This window comes from Hordeum vulgare, chromosome 3H, assembly GCF_904849725.1.
Source record: "Hordeum vulgare subsp. vulgare chromosome 3H, MorexV3_pseudomolecules_assembly, whole genome shotgun sequence".
In the NCBI taxonomy this organism is placed as follows: Eukaryota; Viridiplantae; Streptophyta; class Magnoliopsida; order Poales; family Poaceae; genus Hordeum; species Hordeum vulgare.
Window position 1 is genome coordinate 594,823,646 of NC_058520.1, and position 17,934 is coordinate 594,841,579.

Consider the following 17,934-nt stretch of genomic DNA (forward strand, 5'->3'; position numbering starts at 1 on the left):
ATATTTAGGAACGGAGGGAGTACCATTTTCTCAGGGGCGACAAAGACCGGGCATTCTAGGAGTATATAGTAGCACTGCGCTCGTGACCACTTTCGCCTGTATGTTCCGGAATAAGCAAAAAACAACAATACGTATTATGTGAGAAAATATAATTTTAAGGAAAGCACGAATTAATTTCTATCCCATGATTTGTGCAGACATCTAACGAACATGAAATGAATTGACAAATTAAGTAAGTCGACTGGCCTATTACTGTTTTTTGCAAGAACATACTTTCCCCTCTCGTAAGTAAGAAAAAATATGATGGGTGCAGTTGTAATATGTATTTGGATTCGTTCTGATATGTCTTGTTTGGTCAATAATGAGATCAAATGGGATCGTTACCAATGTGTAGACCCTATAGTAGGAAAATATATCTTGTCCAGTTTGTGTATTTTTTTCACCTATATTCCGTATCTAGTTCCTAGCCGACAATATTTCATTTTGTTTTCAGTTTATTCAGGTATTGTCCCGTTTAGTTGGTTTTACTTTTTGGTTTCTATTTTGGCTATTGTTCCGGTTAACATTTCTGACTTCGTTCAGATACTTTTTCTGTTTTTATTGGGTAATTGTTGGTTGTTCTCGTGGTGTAAAATGGATTGTAATCAGCAGAGAATTTATTTTCCCTATGAATCATTGTTCATGCAAATAAATTGTTCTCGTTTACTGTTTTGTGCCTTGACAATATCATCACCGAGAGGAGCGGAAGAAGATTGAGGTGGCTGTGCATCGGTACCCCAGTGGAGAAAAATGATGTGTAGAAAAATCGTAAATCTTAACCTTTTATATAAGGATGCGAGGATGGGGCATACAGAGAGAGATGATGTGTAAAAAACAAATCTGGATTACTATTCACCATTAATGTTCATTGTTCCATTTTTGTTCGAGTAATTATTATTGTGTATTCGTTGATGTCGTGGTGTAAAAATGAACAATAATCAACAATAACTTATTTTTCCTATGGATTACTGTTTATGAATTTTTATTACCAGTTTAATTGTTTTGTGCCTCGGCAGCACCACCATTGAAAAGAAGCCGGTGACGATCGACGAGGCGCTGCATCGGTACGCCTATGGAAAGAAATGACGTGCAGTCAAATCTTAAATCTTAACCTTTTATATAAAGACGTGAGGGTGAAGCAGGGGAAGAAAAATAATGTGTACAAAAAATCTCAGTTCCTTTCTAAACCATGTTTTTTTTATAAGCGTGATCTTTTTGGACCGCAGGCGTTTTTTTCAACCTTGCTTATTAATGGGCGCTGTTCACTTTCCTGTTCTATGTTGTCACGTAAATGAACAGTAAAAGGTGCTGAAAAATTCAAGAAAAGGAGAAAAACTGAATGCTTCCCGCTTTAGTATAGTAACATATCTTGTGTTAATATCAAACTTGAAACTGCACTACGTTGACTTTTAGTACACGTGTGTAGAGCTTTTCCATATACACAAAAACTGAAATTATTCATGGATGTAAGTCATACAGTCTGATCCATACACTACCAAAAAATCATTGACCATTGATATTGACAGGCGCTTCAACCTCTCTATTGGTGGTTTTGTTTCGTCCCAAAAGGTGTTGTGATTTTAATTGAAATTTGAACAAAAACCATCACACTTATTATGTAACGAGGGTAGTACCATTGATGGGCCTCCCCTGCTAACGAGAAGTTTGATGGGTATTCTCCCCCATAGTCATCGACATGTCCAAATCCATGATGGCCTTCAGGTCCTCGTCCTCTGTCTACCCAGAGGTGGAGGCGTACGGCTGGATAAAGTCAATAGTGACAGAGGTGAGGGTCATGGAGTCAGAAGTTGTAAGCAGGAAGGGGTGCATTGATGAAGGAGAAGGAGGCGGAACCTATCGCCATGGATGATGGACGAGGATGGGCAAAATTGACAAAAATAACCCTTGGAGACAAAGAACTCACAGAGTGATCCCTTGGGGAAAATATTTCGCCCGACTAACCCTTTTGTGTGGCGCCCGACACCTAGGCGTCACACTACACTGTGTGACGCCTAGCCGTTCGGCGCCACACCCCCCGACCACCTGGCAGAGAGGGCCCATCCCCCAGGCCGTGTGACGCCTAAGCCTCAGGCGTCACACATTGTAATGTGTGGCGCCGAACGCTTAGACGCCACACATTGACTTAACAGGCACGGGCCAGCCCCCCTCCCCATTCCCCTCCCTCATTCAAACAGAAACACGCACAGCGACGGTGGCTCTCATCCAATCCCTAATCCCCTCCCCCGTCTCCTTCAGATCTGGTGATTTCTTCCTTGGATTGATCCCCCAAGGTTGACTACTAGGTAATCTCTTTCGTTTCTCATCCTTCTATCCAAGTGGAATAGGTTTTTGTTGAGTAGATTGATATGAGTAGTTAGGATATGAGTAGTTAGGATATGAGTAGATTCATATTAGTAGTTAGTATTAATAGTTAGTATATGACTAGATTGATATGAGTAGTTAGGATATGAGTTCCTAGAATTTTAGTAGTTAGGATATGAGTAGATTCATATGAGTTCTTAGGATTTGAGTAGTTAGGATATGAGTAGATTCATATGAGTAGTTAGGATATGAGTTCTTAGGATTTGAGTAGTTAGGATATGAGTAGATTCATATGAGTTCTTAGAATTTGAGTAGTTAGGATATGAGTAGATTCATATGAGTAGTTAGGATATTAGTAATATGTAGATGGGTGGATTAGTAGATGAGTATTTTTTTGAATATGAGTATTTTTTGTGATTTGTAGGATGGTGTGGCTTTTGAATGATGTTTATAACGTTGAACACCGGGCCTATTTGATGTCGGAGAAGAAAATGGTAAGTATATCATATGATAAAAAATCATGTATTTAATAAGATGAAAATGTAATGATATCACTTACTCCTATCTGTTTGCACGAGCTTATGCCCTTGAAGATCCGATCTCATGGGGTTCGTTTGTAATGCAGTACGATGAGCGGTACACCCCATACATCGAGATGACATGACTCCTTCCATTCATTCAGCTTGTGAGTCGGTCAACGCCCAATCTGAACGCTGCGGCAGTCACTGCACTTATTGATCGTTGGAGGCCGGAGACACATAGTTTTCACCTCCGGACCGGAGAGATGACAGTTACTCTTCAAGATGTTTCCATGATCACCGCACTTCCGATCGAGGGGAAGCCTCTTTGTATGAGCACTGATTCCGAGGGATGGCGGCAACAAATGGAGGCCCTTATTAGTATGTCGCCTCAGGAGCCGGAGGTAGAAGATGGAGGGAAGAAAGATAGAGTCCCGGCCGACGCTCCTTTCATTTGGATTGCCGCGAACTTTGCTCATTGTCCTGAGGGCGCAGATGACGAGGTGATCCAGAGGTATGCTCGCGTGTACATGTGGTACGTCATCTCTAGGACTATCTTCGCTGACGGCACTGGCAAGAATGCTCCATGGATGTGGCTGAAGGCGTAGACTGTTTTCGACAACAAGTTCAGTTGGGGCTCGGCCGCACTGGCTTACTTGTATCGGCAGGTAATAAATTGTTAATAGTAAGTACTCTCTGTTATCCTTTTCTGCTAAACTGATGCATGTTTATTGTTACTTGTAGTTGGACGATGCTTGTCGCAGGTCCACAAAGGACAGTGGAGTTGGTGGTTGTATGCTCCTACTTTCAGTATGGAGCTGGGAACGCCTACCTGTTGGACGCCCTAAAAGCTCAAAGTGGAATACCTGGGATGACCACGGCAACCCTGTACGGCTTCCTACATGGGCTTACAAGTGGGACTTGGTATCAGAGGTGGCAAGCGAAGTGAACCTATTGTACAAGCAATACACCAATGAGATGGATTCGCTTACCCCTGAGCAGGTAAGATGGTTTCATAGTTCACTTCCAGCTTTTATGTTGTGAGTAAAATGAATTGTGCCTTTTATGTTGTGTTGTAGGTGGAATGGCAACCATATGGTGCCGGGCCAAACTTTGGTGATGCACACACGTTCGAGCTCAATCCACTATGCGTGCAGGAAAAACATCTTTGGCTAATGCGTTGTCCCCTTATATGCAATTGGGCGGTTGATTTCATCTCCCGCATCGTGTGATGCATCAATTTGGGTTGTTTCAGCCACACCCGCCGGAGTGGGTGGACACCGACACACAGCTTCACAGGTAACAAAATCATGCACAATAAAGAAGTATTGATGAGTTTTGTTTTTAGTGTTGAGCGAGCTACTGATGGGTTTTGTTAAAAGCAGGTTGGATAGGAGGAGGCAGCGAAAGATCAAGGATTGGCATAAGCATCATAAGAACTATGTCATTATGTTCGAGCAAAGTGTGCAGGCAGCTTCGAGTGCGCATCGAACCCAACATCGCCAGCATTGTCCGCTTGCGTTCAACAACTACCTAAGATGGTTTCAGGAGAGTACTCGTGTCGAGATTTGTCCGCCGGCTTACGAGGAGGACATATTGGAAGAACCCACTGAGTACGATGCACTTTCCCATGGCGATTACAACAAGTTAATTCGCGAAGGATACCAAACTTCCTTCGCCCCTGTCCTGAACTTTGTGGTAAGTGTGCTCACCTATGTTAAGTATGAATGCTAGTACACCTATTCACTTGCATGTCATTGTCTTGTGATCATAGCGCAAAGAGGTCAAGAAACAAGCTGATGAGTCCGAAGATATTCTAGAGAAGACACCTGGAGGAAAAAAGGGAGAATCTGCACTTCGTCTTTTCATAAAGATATTCTAGAGAAGACACCTGGAGCAAAAGCCAAAGGCATCAACCGGTTATTGGCATCACTTGCTATTGCAACCAACAAAGTGCCCTTGAATTGGCCGGTCAAAAACGTGCCATCGATGGAGATGACAAGACGACAGTGCTGAAAAGCCCTCACACATTGCTCAAATGCCCAAAATGCACGGCCAAATACGCGGACCCTATTTCCATTGAGAATCCTTGTTTTCTCCCCATACGGCTCGACCACATGAACCATGCCCGGGTTAGTGTGGGCAATAGCTCCCAACAACCTAGGTATGCGGTTGTATGCTTGCTCCCAATCACCATACAACATCTTGAATGCGGCTTGCTTTGCTTTCCATGCCTTACCATATTTCACCTCGTAGTGAAAGAGGACTTTCACAAGGTCTTGTACGCTTTTTATGCTCATTGTAGGAAGAGAGGAGATGGAGTTCGAAAGCCTATAAGCGATGAACTTGGAGGTGAGTTGTCTATGGCTTTGCGACGAAAGGGCACCATCAACCCTCTTGCCTCGACACATGTGAGGCATACAACCGACAATGTTCCATCCTGGCCCTCCTTTCCATGGTCTTGCACGGACAATCCAAGGACACCCTCTATCCTCACATGCAACCGTGTAACGCAGATTCATGTTTGAATTAACAACTCTGTGTGGCCTATAATGCGTAACAGAATATTCATCCAACCACATCTTCAGTTCAAAGAATGTTTCGAACTTTGACCCCGGCAAAATAATATTCTTCCCATGTCTGTCCCGATGAGAAGGTGGCCTAACTCCAAACAATATGCCTTCGCCTCCGTCAACCAGGGCTTCATCCGCAAGGCTAAGATCCTCGAACAATGTTGTCCGGTGATCACGCTTTAATACATTCCTGAAAGCTTCAGCCTCCTTTGCCGTGAACCCTTCCTCATCAACTTCTTCATCGGGACCCTCATCGCCAGACTCAGATGCATAGCCACGTGAGTACGGAATAGAATGGTCCATTGTCTCTTGCAAATTATATTTGTCCAAATCACCAAGATTGTTGTCATGAAGAACATTACCATCATTCTCATCATCATCGTGCTCATCATTAGCCTCTAGCAATGGTTCATGTTCAATGTTGACCTCTTCGTTGGCCTCATCGACACAAGAAAGAGGTTCAATGTTGGCCTCTTCGTTGATGGGTGCAGGAATAGCTTCAATAATTGGAGAGGCAACCCGGTTCAAATCCAACAAGTTAGGAACATTTGTTTTGATGGCAAATAACTCTAGAGCCTTGTCTAGTGATTCGGCCACCGTATCCTTGTATGCAAGCCAACGTTGCTCGGAGTTGACACGCATGGTCTTCCAACGAATGTGCATTCCGAATCTCACATTATGCCTACCATCAAACTCAACTACATCACTAGGGTCCATCCAATTCAAATCCTTTCAGACTTGTTCCAACAATTCATCATAGCTAGGACACAAATCGAACACCATGTCAAGCTCATCCGGGTCCGGATCAATATTGCCTTTTAAAAAGGCATCCTTGTCCACGTGATGAACATAAACACATGTTCTTCCCATCCCTAAACAACAAAACATATAACTTTTTTATAAGCAATCATACAACTACAAGATGTACTAACATCCATAACCCTAACCCCATCATAACCCTAACACAACCAAACATCCCTAACCCTAGCCTAACCATAGCCTAACCCTAAAACAACCATAATGCAAACATCTAAACAATCCTAATCCTAACCCCATCATACCCCTTATCCTAACATACAAACAAATACAACAATATCATATACATCCCACATTTCATGAAAAACCAGGGTTTCCTCAAATTTGCAAAAAAGACCACAAGAGATTTTTATTTGGATGAGAATGAGGGGAGAGGTGGGGGTTACCTTAGGGAGTGATTGGACACCAAATGCCCGATCCAGACCTTCAGATTTGGTGATTTGGAGAAGGATTTGAAGAGGGGCCCGTGGCTGGGAGAGAGGGCTGGGGGAGGGGAATAGGGAGGGGAATGGGGAGGGGGTGGGGAGGGAGGCTGGCCCGTGCCTGTTAAGTCAATGTGTGGCGCCTAAGCGTTCGGCGCCACACATTACAATGTGTGACGCCTGAGGCTTAGGCGTCACACGGCCTGGGGGGTGGGCCCTCTCTGCCAGGTGGTCGGGGGGTGTGGTGTCGAACGGCTAGGCGTCACACATTATAGTGTGGCGCCTAGGTGTCGGGCGCCACACAAAAGGGTTAGTCGGGTGAAATATTTTCCCCGAGGGGTCACTCTGTGAGTTCTTTCCCCCCCAGGGGTCATTTTTGTTAATTTTGCCACGAGGATGAAGGGAGAAATAGATAAGTGATATTTTAGTATAGGAAGAAGAAATAAAGAGGGGGGGGGGGGTCGTGTTCGGCACTTATGGGGCTTACTCCTTTGTTTTTCTAGAGAGCGCACACCCCCTCGCTAATGGGCTCGACCCATTTATGTTTTTTTATTAGCGCGTCGCGTCAAATGTATGTAGCACACATAGCATTAAAAAAGTATACAACACACAAGCCAGGTTTTAGCGAGTGCGGTTGCATTTCAATTTTAGGAAGCTTCTAGATGCTTCCCATCTTGTTTTAATTTTGTTTGTTTTGTTCAGCTACTTTCTAAAAAAAACTCCTTTTCCAATTTTCCCTTTTTTGTCTTCTTTTCTTAAAAATGAAAGTTTTTCCACATTGGTAAAATATTTCTAAATATCCAACTTTTTTAAAATACATGAACTTTTTTTTTCAACTTCTGAACTTTTCTTAAATTCGTGAACTTTTTCCAAATTCATGTATTGTTTTAGATTTTTCGAACCCGTGAACATTTTTTGTCAAAATCATGAACATTTTTAAGATACGCTAACTTTTTCAAATTCAAAATAAAATTCAAATTCATGAAAAAAACGAATATGCAAACTTTTTCAACTTCATGAATTTTGTTTTCAAATCCACAAATATTTCTTCCAATTTCATGAACCTTTTTCAAAATCAGGGATTTTTTTGAAGTCAAATGTCAACCGGTCACCCGTTGACTGACGGAATGAAGCATGGGGTGAAGAACCGAGCGAGCGTGCATGTCAGCTAGCAGGATTGCGTTTATGGGCTTGAACGCGTGGCGCTGGTTCACTCCATGACGTGTTAAGCGCCATGCAAGAACTCTAGGGGTGGGGCAATCTGATTTTCTTTGCTTCTGCTCTGCTCCTTCTACCTTGGCTTGGCTAGCGTTTGGTAGTAGTAGTAAGTTTGTAAAGAAGCTAGTCATGGTTAGCGCAGCAGTGGAGTGGAGTGGAAACGATTGACGACGGCGCCGTGCCGGCATGCAGAAGAATATTGGTAGACCTACTCGGGATTCGACGTATTTGACTTGACACAACGGAGAGGATGACAAGTGATGCGTTAGTGGATGGAGTCGTCGCCCGTGGAACGGAGCTAGATCCTAGGCATGTTCGACTATCCACCGGTTCCGTGGAGTTACACGATCTGCGGAACACCTATTTTACAGCTTCACTATTTTAGTCTGCAACTCTATCCCCTTTGTAAGCTGAGTCTGGAGCAGAGGGATTCGGAACACTCCCTTAGGCCATGGATGATGGAGGAGGATGAAGGGAGAAATAGATATGTGATATTTTAGTATAGGAAGAAGAAATAAAAGAGAGGGTCCTGTTCGGCGCTTATGGCGCTTGCTCCTTTGTTTTTCTACAGAGCGCACACCCCTCGCTCATGGGCTAGGCTCATTTATGTTTTTTTATCAGCGCGTCAAATGTATGTAGCGCACATAACACTAAAAAAGTGTACAAAACACAAGCCAGGTTTTAGTGAGCGCCGTTGCATTTCAATTTTAGGAAGCTTCTATATGCTTCCCATCTTGTTTTAGTTTTGTTTGTTTTGTTTAGCTACTCTTTCAAAGAAAACTCTTTCCCCTTTTTTTTTTCTTTTCTTAAAACTCAAAGTTTTTCCACATTAGTAAAAAAAATCTAAATCTCCAACTTTGTCAAAATTCATGGACATTTTTTTCAATTTCTGAACTTTTCTTAATCCGTGAACTTTTTCCAAATTCATGTTTTTTTTAGATTTTCCGAACTTACAAACACTGTTTGTAAAAATCATGAACATTTTTAACACACGTGAACTTTTTCATATTAAAAAATCAAATTCATGGAAAAAATTCGAATATGTGAACTTTTTCAACTTCATGAATATCGTTTTCAAATCCACATATATTTCTTCCAACTTCATGAACCTTTTCCAAAATCTGGGATTATTTTAGGTCAACGGTCGACCGGTCACCCCACTAGTGGGGACAGGGCCTTTAGTCCCGGCCCATAAGGGCTTTAGTCCCGGTTCACCAACCGGGACTAAAGGCCTAACCTTTAGTCCCGGCCCTGTTCCAAGCCGGGATCAAAGGTGCTCCACGTGGCCGCCTCGGAGAGAGTACCTTCAGTCCCGGTTCTACTTACGAACCGGGACTAAAGGATCCGTCTGTTTTTTTGTTTGTTTGACCCGAAAAGGTAGATTTAAAAAAAAAATTGAATATTTTTTATGTTTTATTCCAATTTTCTAATCTTTGAATTATTTGACAATTTAATCTCTAATCACCCATCCTCACTACTCTAGCGTGGATCACTCATTTCAAATCGTCTAACTTCCCGACCGATCACCCATCCTTTCACTACTTCAACTCGAGCATGTGAGAAAACTTCTTTTTGAAATAATTTTTTTTCCATTTGGAATTTTGAGCATGTGAGAAAACTTCACCGGGCAAGCCCGGGTGAAATCGAGTACCAATTTTTTCTAGTTTTTTTATATATTAATTTTTTTTGGACGTCGTATGCAAAAGTTATAGCCGTTTAATTTTTTTTCCTTTTTTTGCAAAAACGGTCAAAATTCATATCTCAAAATTTCTATACCGACTAGACACTAAAACCTAACAACATCTCAAAAGATTTTATTTTTTGAAGATTTTATCATTTTTGTTTATTTTCTACAAAACTCAAAGTATCAAGGTTTCAGACGAAAACCCATCTGCTACAAAGGCATTTTTTAAAAATTAATTGAACTGTAGATTTTTTTTGTGCATTAAATATGCACCATACTACAACATGTTAAAATCTACAGAAAGAACTAAGTAAAAATAATAAAAAACAACAATTAAATGACTAAAATAACTATATAAGCAAAACAATATTTCTTTAATTAAAATCCTAATTTAAATTATTCTAAAAATAATCAAATAAATCTTACTGTGACAACAATCTAACACATGAGTGGGAGCAAAAAGAATTAAATTAAAAACTATTTGTAAACTCAAGTTATTCAAAAACTGGGTTTGAAGCAAATTTAAACAAATTTAAATTTAAACCATTCAAATTTGAAAACTAATGGCACAAACAGAAACTAGACAAAATTTTGAATCTAATGCAAAAAGAATCAATCAAAAACATCAAATATCCTAAAAGATATAAGCAATTTAAAACAAAAACTACAAACAAGAATTTAAAAACAGAAAAAAAATCTGAACACCTTTAGTCCCGGTTCGTGTCACGAACCGGGACTAAAGGTCTACCCTTTAGTCCCGGTTCAAGACACCAACCGGGACTAAATCCTCCAAATCCTTTAGTCCCGGTTCGAGACACGAACCGGGACTAAAGGTTCAAGACACGAACCGGGACTAAATTCTCCAAACCCTTCAGTCCCGGTTTGAGACACAAACCGGAAATAAAGGCTCCTTACGGGTCGGGACCAAAGCCTCGTGCGATTTAAGATGACGTGACCGGACCTTTAGTCCCGGCCTAGAGGCAGGCCGGGACTAAAGAATTCAGGCCAAATGCACTTTTTCTACTAGTGCCCGTTTATTGACGGAATGAAGCGGGGGCAAAGAACCGAGCGAGCGTGCATGTCACCTAGCAACATTGCATTGATGGGCTTGGGTGCGTGTGTGCTGATTCACTCCACGGCACGTTAAGCGCCATGCAGGAGCTCTAGGGGCGGGGTGGGAGAAGATGCGGTCATCTGATCTCCTCTGTTTCTGCTCTGCTTCCTCTACCATGGCTTGGCTAGCGTTTGGTAGTACTCCCTTCGTTTCTAAATATAAGTCTTTTTAAAGATTCCATTAGTAGACTACATACACATGTATTTAAACATATTTTAAAATATAGATTTCATTCATTTTGTTCCGTATGTAGACTTCTAATGAAATCTCTTAAAAGACTTATATTTAGGAACGGAGGGAGTAGTAGTAAGCTTGTAAAGAAGCTAGTCATGATTGCTGTAGCAGGGGAGTGGAGTGGAAATGATCGACGGCGGCGTCGTGCCGGCATGCCCAAGAATATTGGTAAACCTACTCAGGCGGCATGATTCGGCGTATTTGACTTGACACAACGGAGAGGATGGCAAGTGATCCATGAGTTGATGGACTGGTTGCCCGTGGAACAGAGATAGATCCTAGGCCTGTTCGGCTATCCACCGGCTCCACGGAGTTACAGGATCCGCGGAACACCTATTTTACAGCTTCACTATTTTAGCCTGCAATCTAAACTTTCCCCTAAAAAAAGAACTAGTACAATCTAAACTTGATACCTTGTTGGCGTCAACGGCCGGCCACATTCCATCTTCGATCCTACATCTGTCAGACCAGTTACCACTTTGCTGGTAAAAAATGACCATGACAACGTCGATCTTCAATCTCGGACGGCGGCCAAAACTAGCTACTTGTTGTATGAATTCGTCGTTAGCTGTAGATGTTTGTTAGTTCAGTTCCACAGAAACGCAAACCTTGTGAACGTATCAAGTACTCTCAGGGTTTGGAGTACTCCGAAAATCTTGTTATAACTTATAAATCATGATTTGAAAAAAATAGAATAAAATTGACTGATGTAGACAAAGCATGTAAACATCAAGTCTCAAAAATTTGAGATCCAACTTCAAAACACACTTCATCAACAAACCAAAAAAAGGCTAAACTATCCCTGAGTAGTGACTAAACTGAGCTCGGCTATGAATTCGGCCCTCAACAACATCATGTTGGATTTGTCTTTTGTTTTTCACTCAACATGCAGATTGGGTTCAATTTCCAATTTTATGGCAGCTTTCATTTGGACAGAATATCATTATTGTTGTAAATGTTTTTCATATTTTTTAGCACACAGATCTTTTTGTTTCTATAAGCAGATTGTAATTATAGAGAATGCCTCCACGGAACTCGATACATCTGCGTCGATCATCTCTTCACTCTCTTCGTACTAAATGCAGCACAGGAACCCCATATATGCGTTTCGAAGGCAAAATAACCATGACAAACATGAAACATCCCACTGAAGGTACACATGAGCTTACCAAGTTACAGTACAATCTAGCAGCTGAAAGAGTTACCATTTCTTTACACAATTGACCTAGAGATAGACTTGTTCCTCTATCCATACGATTCGACACCGCGGATTCCACTATCAGAGGTAATGGAACCGGGGTTTGTGAGGTTCACACCATGACACACCCAGGTTAGTTTGAAACGTCGACTACAATCCCCAAACCAACCAGCAGCCTACACAGCTAGGAAAACACAGCACCACCACAAGTCCACAATCAGCTGACTACCAATACCAGTGAAATCATCACCAAACAGGGACGCGTGTAACATCAACGAGACGAGCACAGGCCAAATCAGTAAGGCCGATGCCGCCCATCCGTTCTTGATCTGCTGCCGCTTCCGCTGGGACCATAGCCTTGCTGGAAGATGGCAAGCATTTGGTAAGAGGATTGTTGCTGTGTATATATGTTTAAGAAACAGCTTGTCGAAACTACAAAAGAACCGATTTAAAGCTAGTTCTCTGTTTTGAAGGAACCTACTTGAGCAGATCAATTTATACATAAACCTACAAACGTGGAACGGATTTGTGTACTTACGTCATAACCCAGGTTGCCGCAGAACATGCCAAAAGGTCGCATAGAGCCATAAGGTGGTGCATTAAGGTCCACGCCGGGCATGGGGTCAGTGAAACGACCACTGGAATCACCCCTAGGCGGTGCAGCTATGTCTACTATGACCTGAAATGATGGAACTTCAGTAATTTTCTGTCCAAACGAAAGCTGGGGTCAAGGCGATCATACTTCCCTCCATTAGATGAAAGGGGAGCAATGTCAAGGAAGCACCCACAGCCTTACCTTACATCCAAGAATTTCATGGCTTTTGTCAGCTATGTTATCTGCCACACCCTCATCAGAAAAGGTGACAAAACCAAAACCTCGATGGCCACTTCCTTTAGGATCCTAAAAGAGAAACAAAGAAATTAAGAAAACAAAAGGGAAACACCATACAGACACAGATGATGGAAGCCTTAGCCTCACCCTTGGAATAAACACATCTGCAACCCCGCCAAATCCACCAAAGTAATTCCTTAGGTCATCTTTCTTTGCTCCTTGTGGAAGCCCACCAACAAATATCTTTTTGCCTATTCCTTGAGGGGATCCACTGTATCCTCCTTTTCAATGTAGGTCAACCAGAAATGGTACTCAATCCACAGATGAAGTTTCTTGTATGTCAAATATAGATTACACTTCATAAAAAAGGATTTACTTCCATAAGCTGATCCACGGATGATCGAAGGACTTACTTCCGTAAGCTGGTCCTTGATGATCATACCGTGTTGGTGGGCCCACAGCTCCAAACATGGTAGTGGCTGCAATGTATACATCATATGCGCCATAGCCAAGGCCATAGTCACCCCCATCCTGAAATGCCCTGCTTGGAGGATGTCTGATATCTTCATCCTGATATTTTCAGGTATTAAGAAATGCATACTATAAAAAGTATGTGCCATGAGATATGGCCGAACAGAAGTAGTCACTATATTCAAACTCTCTGTTTTGGAATAGGATAAGTACCTTTGGAGTTGCATGGTCAACATGTAGAGTTGTTCCATCCAACTCATGTGACTCTTGCATGATACTGTCTACAGATTCTGTTCAATTATTACCAAGATAAAAATAAGGCAGTATAAACACAAACGGAGTGATCATATGAAATTTAGGAAGAATCAAGACCAAATACGGATCGTGAGGAAAAAAGAACATGGACATATATGCTTAGGAGGAGAAAGAGCGTTATTGCTCCTGCGTAAAGAGTGAGCAGAAGACAACATTTCCAAGCTAGCTTTCCCAACTGTAAATGGGTCCCAAAAAGTGGATAAGGTACCCTTGATTGCATATGATTTCACATTTCCAAATCTATCTTACTATAGAACATGCATGTTTTCTGCCACAAAACCACAACTAAAATGGTGAACAATAATGTGCATGAACATCATATCTCAGCCAGTGAACTCCAACAGACAAATATACAAAATGATTTAATGTTTATTACTGTACAGGCAAAATTGTGCTGTAGTACTGCTCGTGCCAAATACGCAACTACAACATAACAATCTAAATCATTCTACTTTATCAGATTGATGTTCCCTCGCATGACCAAATAGATTGCATGCCTAAAAGAATGCTGGAAGATTTCATAGACAGCAGTAAACACACCTGCACTCTGAAAAGTGATGAACCCAATTCCACGATGACCTTTTGAACCATGCTCCTACATATTTGAAAGAAAGATGGAATTCATTTGAGTAAAATCATACTACCTCTAACTGTGGTTTATTCCATTCTTGTGACAGCACATCACATCAAATGCACAGTGATTTACTATCACCACATGAAGAACTTACACAACAGAAACTTAATACAGTTTGCATCCACAGGACAATATGAATCAAAATTCTTAAAGTGTGTGCTGATATACTTTTAATCCTTGTCGTCTTCACTGGCACTGTCCAATATAATATAAGAAGCATGCCTCTAGAGGGGTTCAGAAAATACGAAAAGTGCACACCCGCATAAGAGTAAGGGTCTAAGGTAGGCCTTGAAGAAATGTGCTGATATACAAATGCATACTCACATAACTTCATCCACAGTGGCATTACCTTAGACCCTCACCATTATGCCAACATATCCATGATCAAAATTGCATGACAAATCTTCTGAGTACACATATATGCAATAAATTATGACGCTGCAGAACATCCCCTAATTCACATTTTCTTTCGAGAAATTCATCAACAGAGCAGGGGACAACTAACACAGATGCCTTAATAAACAACAGTTTCTCTATGCGAGATCCGAGTTAAAGGTAAATCAGTTCCAGATTTTCAAACCTTTGGCATGTAAAGATCGATAATTTCTCCAAACGCTTCAAAATGCCTGTTAGGCAAACATTATAGTTCAGACAAGTGCTGATAGAGTCACAAAGTAAATCAGGAAAGGAAAAAACAGATAAGGCTACAGCTCACCTGCGGAACATTGACTCATCTGCAGATTGCGGAATTCGACCAACAAATATCCTAGTAGCTGTTTTTGTTCCCTGTGGCTGTGGTTTCATTTCTTCCTGTGTTAAGAGTAAAATGCACTATAATCATTATTCAACTAAGGTTTGACACCAATCAATTTAGAGCCAACGGATAACAGAAAAGGGGAAATATATGTATATTGTATACCCTGGGAGTTGCTATCTTCACTTCTAGAGCCCGGTTCCTAAGAAAATGCTTAAACTCAAGAACATTCTGAAAAAAGGATGAAAAATGATTCAGATGTACTCCCTCCGTTCCTAAATATAAGACCTTCTAGAGATTACACTATGGACTATATACAGATGTATATAGACATATTTTAGAGTATAGATTCACTCATTTTGCTCCGTATGTAGTCTATAGTGTAATCTCTAGAAGGTCTTATATTTAGGAACGGAGGGAGTAAATAGTTGCAAATTATACACAATAGATTAGGTCAATGGAACGGTGTTAGCAAACTACTTTCCTAAAGTAAGTAAGGTGTTACTGAGCTACCTTCCAATGGCTTGAGAAAAAAGTATAATCAAATAAGTCAAATAGAGAGAATGGGCAAATATTTCCTTTACAACCTTGACATCATCAGCAGATGAGAACGTTACGTAGCCAAACCCACGAGATCGACCGGATAAGCGATCCTATTTTTCAAGAAGAAATAAATACTGGGGTAAATCGGTACAGCAATCAGTGTATAGATGACCCACTCATGCTGTGAGCTGGTAAACACTGCATGATGGTATAGATAAAAAAAAGGCAAGGAATGGTATAGATAGCTGTGGCCAATGACTTCTGAAACTTAATCACCGTTAAATTGAGAGGATATGTTGGACATCTACGTTGGGAAATTAGATCTTAATTATTCCTTTAAAAGGAAGATGACATTAAATAATTCTAAATCTCAAAGAAAATTAGCATATAGTATAATATACACTGCAAAGCAAACTCACTCTTAAAAGGAATAAAATGTGCAATATATTACCAAACAGACCAAGTATAAGAGGTAATGGTTTTTCGTAAATTTGAAGAGAGGGGTGTATAATTTGTACTGAAAGGGGGAATTAATGAGCATGGCGGATGACGTTTGAACATGAAACGTGAAATTGCTGCAAACCTTCATGACAACACAATCCTCCAGGGGTCCAAACTTGGCCATATGCTTTCGTAGTCCTTCGCTGTCCACATCCCAGGGCAGCCCAAAAACCTAGGGACACATTACCGTCACATCCTCGTTACGTGGCAAGAGATGCATTTATGCATAGAATGTTTTTCCTGAGGGAACTTAAGTTCAGAACCTTACCACAAGCTTTGTGCCCATTATTATACTGGTTCCAGAGGAAAGCCACACAAACCCTTCAGCTCTCTTCTTGTGTTTCTGGGCCCAGGAACACTCTCAAGTCTCAACTCTCAAGCAGTCTTCCCTGTTCCCAACAATCACCAAGCTATCATGAGGAAAAAAAATATACATTCACATGGATAAAAGAGAAAAAAAAATCCTCTCTTCTCGACGCTAAGCGCTGAAAGCAAACAAAATGGAGCTACAGCAGTGCTTCAGTGAAGGTAAAAACGGGTGCTTTAACTCATTCCAAGCAGGGCCCAAGGGATGGCAATAAAAACAGGTGCTTTAAGCTATAATTAACACAAAGGTGCTTGTCCATAAGCTAAAGGCGACAGCATCATGCAGCAACTTGCTAGTGCTAGTGCTAGTGCTAGTGTATGTATAGACAAAAGACGGCCCGATGCAGTGTCAGTGTCAAGCGGACAAGGGCGGGCGGGCCTAACGAGGGGCCGGAATGATTGGGAAGCAAGCCGCGATTTGCAGTCCCCACCGAGAAGGGGAAACGCGACGGGCCCAGAAGGGAACAGATGTTTGGGAGGGACACATTGCTCTGGCTCCGAGGGAAGCTAGGGTTCGTCGCCGGCGGAGTAAAGAAATCGATCCGAGGCGGGGCCGGGCCGATGTGTGGATCTAGACAGGAACGGGGCCGTTCCGGTGGGGTGGGGTGGAGCGGGGGACGGAGGAGGGCGAGGGGGCGGGAGAGGGGCTACCTCCGAGGCGATGCGGTTCGGTGGAAGGGATGGGAGCTCGCCGGCGCGGTCCCGTCGGCGGAGCAGAGCGGAGCTCGGCTTGCTCGTCTTTTGTTATTCTCCTTCCTACCTTTCTTTTTTTCTTTTCTTTTTTTAGAAGACTGTACTGCACACTGCGCTTGCATTGTTTCTTTGCAAGAAAGGCCTCGGCTTGTTTCTTTATCGAACTTGTGGCCCTTGCTTTGAATGAAGTGGGCAGGTGCTGTTCTATGCGTAGGCTTTTTTTTTTCAATGAACTATTTTCTTTATGGACTAAAATAATATTTTCATGGAACTATACAGGTGGATTTTTTGAACTCTAGTTTTGTTTTTGGTTTTGTTATTGAGAAACCTGACAGGTGCATCACTTATCTATATAGGAGAGAAGAGTTGACTATTAATTTGTTAATAACTCGGCGAAAAGTAGATGTAGATGGCGTGAACAATCCCGCCCACTCGCCCAAGCGAGAGAATAACATAGGAAATGCATGGCTTTACGCATCGACATGGCAAGCAAATGGGGAAGAAAAACAATTGTTGTCGCGTTATTCCCTCTTTTTACATAAACTTCGCCGAGAAATCCGCCTAAGAAGGGGTGGAACATGATCCCTAAGCAACATAGAAAACGACTCACTAGGGCATCGAAGGGGGAGAAACCAAACCCACTATGCAAGGAGCGGGTTTGGGCCACCCCAACATCGGTGGAGGTGA

General features: G+C 41.8%; 1 protein-coding gene across 2 annotated transcripts; it reads right to left on the bottom strand.

The window, feature by feature from the left end:
- Positions 1–12,046: 12,046 nt before the first annotated feature.
- On the bottom strand, positions 12,047–17,313 carry LOC123445471 (heterogeneous nuclear ribonucleoproteins A2/B1-like). Of its 2 annotated transcripts, XM_045122455.1 has the most exons (14): positions 17,206–17,313; positions 16,457–16,577; positions 16,271–16,360; positions 15,732–15,797; positions 15,310–15,375; positions 15,106–15,200; positions 14,971–15,016; positions 14,297–14,351; positions 13,655–13,731; positions 13,384–13,540; positions 13,118–13,251; positions 12,935–13,039; positions 12,677–12,817; positions 12,047–12,499 (listed from the first exon to the last, which is right to left on the bottom strand). In XM_045122455.1, the coding sequence occupies exons 2-14, from the start codon at positions 16,472–16,474 to the stop codon at positions 12,434–12,436; spliced, it is 1,116 nt and encodes a 371-aa protein (XP_044978390.1). In that variant the 5' UTR covers positions 16,475–16,577; positions 17,206–17,313; the 3' UTR covers positions 12,047–12,433. The 2 variants fall into 2 exon arrangements, with proteins under 2 accessions (XP_044978390.1, XP_044978391.1); XM_045122456.1 differs by lacking the exon at positions 15,732–15,797 and having other exon boundaries at positions 17,206–17,312.
- Between the last annotated feature and the right edge of the window lie 621 nt (positions 17,314–17,934).

Excerpts from the sequence above, each read along its gene's own strand:
- LOC123445471 (XM_045122455.1), bottom strand. Across the intron at positions 15,798-16,270 it reads AGGATTGTGTTGTCATGAAG|GATCGCTTATCCGGTCGATC; the intron begins GTTTGCAGCAAT and ends CTTGAAAAATAG. Across the intron at positions 13,732-14,296 it reads CATCACTTTTCAGAGTGCAG|AATCTGTAGACAGTATCATG; the intron begins GTGTGTTTACTG and ends ATAATTGAACAG.